Source organism: Labrus bergylta, chromosome 13 (genome assembly GCF_963930695.1).
Source record: "Labrus bergylta chromosome 13, fLabBer1.1, whole genome shotgun sequence".
Classification (NCBI taxonomy): Eukaryota; Metazoa; Chordata; class Actinopteri; order Labriformes; family Labridae; genus Labrus; species Labrus bergylta.
In genome coordinates, this window is record NC_089207.1 from 23,752,682 (window position 1) to 23,756,495 (window position 3,814).

Below are 3,814 nucleotides of genomic sequence, written 5' to 3' on the forward strand. Positions count from 1 at the left end.
CCAAAACAGAAAGAGAGAAGGAGGGAATGGAAAACTCACCCAATCACAAGCGCTGTGAAAACTTGTCACAGAGGAGTTTTTTTTAGGATACAGTGTGTTTGTCTTTTACCGTTTTGATCATTTTTGTGGGCCCGGGTGTTGCTAGTGGGGCGCACGGCGGGTGGTGCATTGTGCGTATGCAAACTGGACGACATGGCCATTGTGTGCGTTTGGGCATATATGGAGGCGCCAATGGCTCGGAGGATACAGCCCGTCTGAAGTCCCGGAGCGAAGAGTTGCCATCGGCTGTTTTGTGCGCGTATTTTCTCTCCTCAGACTTTCTCTTGGCACCAACCGCTCCGCGTTGTCGCTATGAGCTGCTTGGATGTGATGTACCACCAAAGCTATGGAGCGCACTACCTCCCTGCAGCGGCGTACAAGGCGACGTACTACAACCACCATCACCAGCAACAACAGGTGAGAGGTCCTTCATACAATAAGCAATGTAAATTCAATCTTCATGTTTTTTTCCCCCCATCGTAGTAGAGGATTATAACCGGCGTGTGTAATGTGTGAACAAATCATAACTATACCGTGAAAAAAAAAATGTTAAAAGTGTTAAACAAAATACGCAGCTGCAGAAAATTCAACTTAAGTCGTTTACTCCAATAATAAAGTTAATAAGCGTGAAGAAATATATCAACCGAGGTCACAGTAGAAATATTTCAGACACTTTCCAACTCAAAAAAGGTCTTCTATGTTGTTTGGTTTTTGTTCAGGACACCGCCTCAGACTTTCTCTACGCGTAACACCCCTTAACTTCAATTAGAGTTTTGAATGATTAAATTCCAGTCTGACGATCGGCATTCACATCAGGTCATGCGTAATGACACGGAACTATTAATCCTGCGGTCAAATGGTGATGTAATGACAGCCGGTCAGTCACTCAGGAATGTGGATGAGGCACATTGAGCAGTGGGAATCCAGTATGGGAAAAAATAAACTATTTTTCACACAAGTTCCCAGCTGCTCCAAGAGAGCGTCATTTCCAATCAAATGACGTATTTATTATCATTTTGAGTTTGTTTTTGTGTTATTATATTGGAATGTTTTAACTCTTAACTGTTTAGATTCTGAAAGTTATTTGCTATTCCTGTGAAATCTATTTTACTCCTGTTGGATCTGACAGTAAATCTCTCTCTCTCTCTCTCTCTCTCTCTCTCTCTCCCCTATTCCAGAAAAGGCTGAGTGTTTACAGTAAGATGCAGGAGTGTATTGAGCAGCAGCAAGTAGGAGGAAGAGGGATGCTTTCCAGGGATCAGGGCCTAAACAGGCAGGCTCCAGCGGCACCAGGAGCCGAGTCAGGCCGCAGATCCACATCAGAGCTGAAGGATGTTACTCAGCCGGCAGAGGCGGAGTACTTGAGCTCTCGGTGTGTTTTGTTCACCTACTTCCAAGGCGACATCGGTGACGTGGTGGATGAACACTTTTCTCGGGCTCTCAGTCAGTCGAGCAGCTTCAACAGCGAGACCAAACCCATCAGGGTGACCCAACCGTCTGCCTCAGCCACTGCTGGCTTATGGAAAGGTAAGGGGGACAACTATCTGAAATAGTTCTAAAAAGGAAAAACAATTCTGCCTTGGATTTCCTTTAGTGACTTGATTTTATCGTAAGCTTATTATGGAATATGATTCTAAGACCCACTTGGTCGAGGCAGATGGCTGGCCACAAAGTTTTGTGGTTCTGCTTGAGGTTTCTGCCTGTTTACAACTGGTTGTTCGTCGGAAGAATAATGTTGGTTCATGGTAAATAGTATTAAAAGAGTCTGGACCTGCCCGTTAGTATTTGATGTTTTTTGTGAAAATCATATATGATTGATTAATTAAGTCTTTGTGTTATGTTTGTTTCAGATGGTGGGTCTCTCCCTGAGGGTCAAAGCAGTTCGGTGTGGAACAGCACTTATCCATCCCAAGCCAGTCCTTGCCTCCCCTCTGTCTCGGTCTCAGTCCACCCAGACTTTTCCTCCAGCCCCGTTTCCTTCAACCACCCTGATGGAGCTCTGTGGGCCGACCACATTCTATCGCAGACCAGCCTCCCGCCCCCATCAACACTCCCTGATAGCTGGACCTACAGCTTGAGCCCCCAGAGCACAACTGGCTACCCCAATGTCCATAATGTCTACCATTCTCACCCCCACCTCCACACCCGGCATCATCACCACCCCATGCTCCATTCATATCCCACCCAAAGCCCGGCATTGGATCCCAGGTTTAATCCTCTGCTGCTACCTGGTGTTAGGAACCCGAACCAGCTGAACACCAGCACAGGGAGTTCCCCTCACAGCGAGGGGGTAAAGACAGAAATGGACCCGAGAAGCAACAGCCCCATAGACGCCTCTTCTGTCACCTGGCAGTCCTCGGCCCTCCAGGGATCCTTGGAGGTGTATGACTCAGGTACATACATCAAGAGAATGTCTTTATATAATCAAACACTCACTTACTAGACTTGTCCAACTCTAAATGTATTCTAACTTTATTCTGTCCTTCCTCCAGCTCATGATCAAACCAAAGCAAAGACGTCAGTTTGGTTCTAACGGATGAAGGAAAAAAAGAAGATGGAATGTCAACTCACACCAAAAAGGAACAATTTTGTGGCCCAATCAATGTGCTGCTGCAACACCAGCACTGTAATGTACTATGTAGATGGAAAGCTTTTTGTAGCTCGGACTGTGAGTCCTGCACTGTCCAAATGACGTATCATGAAAATGAACTCAGGCTCTGGATTAAAATGACAGCGGTCTAATGCTTTGGCTGCAGGTTAAAGCCCATGAAGAAGAAAACACTGACTGTCACTGGACTGAACGGACTATAAGCTTTAAGAATCGGAGGACTCTTCTTCTTGTTCATCTTCTTTGTGGTCAAAATAAAACATTTATTTTTTTTGTGCAATGTGTGACCAAGTGGTTCTGTTTCAAGAACTTGATTTTGATCCACATTTGAGTTTTGTACAGTAACGTTTTTGTTAATTCATGTTTTATTTCTGTGTGCACAGTTCTGCCAGGCTAAGGTGTTTGCTGGATGATTTTTTGCTTTAAAAAAATGTTGCCTGAACTTTTGCTATGTTGCCTTCAGAGATTGTGTAGTGTAAATAGTCGTGATGAATGTTTAAGAAATAAATGGTTGAACTTTATTTGTGAATGAAGGTTGATTTTTTCTACGACATACATATTATTTAACTATATATATTTATTTACTTACTAAATTATTAATACTTATTTCACCTCCTCCAAAAATGAAGCTTTTGAGCAAAATTTTCACTTCCAACTACATCATATACATTTCAAATGTTATTTAATTCACCACATCACTCAAATATCTGCATACAACACATAAAATAAAATGTTTTTTTCCAAGAGGCTTTCATTGTGGCGCAACATTTTGGAGAAAACGTCCCCTTTTTATGCCAATAAATGACGTGCTTCTTTTTTTCTAAAATTCTGAAACAATCTCACGTTCCTTTCCCATTACACTATAAATAAGATTAATGTGTGGCATAATTGTTTTTCTGAAAAGTGAAACTTTACCTTATTCTGATTTGATAATAGTGTTTTTTTCTTTTTTTAGGACATTAAAGGTGCACTATTGACTTTTGGTTGAGAAATGTGAAAGTTGGAGAAATGTACAGATTATGTGGTATATGTTCATAACTCTATACACAAACTGTCCTCAGAGGAAAATATGTCCCTGCAACACTGTTTGAAGATAAAATGCTATGAGAGAAGTTATGGTGGGGGACAGTGAAACCGTAACTCTCCTGGTAGCTTTTTAAGCTCCAA

At 42.4% G+C, this 3,814-nt stretch overlaps 1 protein-coding gene across 1 annotated transcript; it reads left to right on the top strand.

Annotated features, from left to right (window-relative positions):
• On the top strand, positions 1–3,168 carry vgll3 (vestigial-like family member 3). The gene is given in 5 exon segments (XM_020653331.3): positions 1–325; positions 327–456; positions 1,218–1,566; positions 1,890–2,432; positions 2,532–3,168. Coding segments are annotated over 5 exon segments (1,212 nt in total). The 5' UTR covers positions 1–176; the 3' UTR covers positions 2,573–3,168.
• The last annotated feature ends 646 nt before the right edge of the window (positions 3,169–3,814 follow it).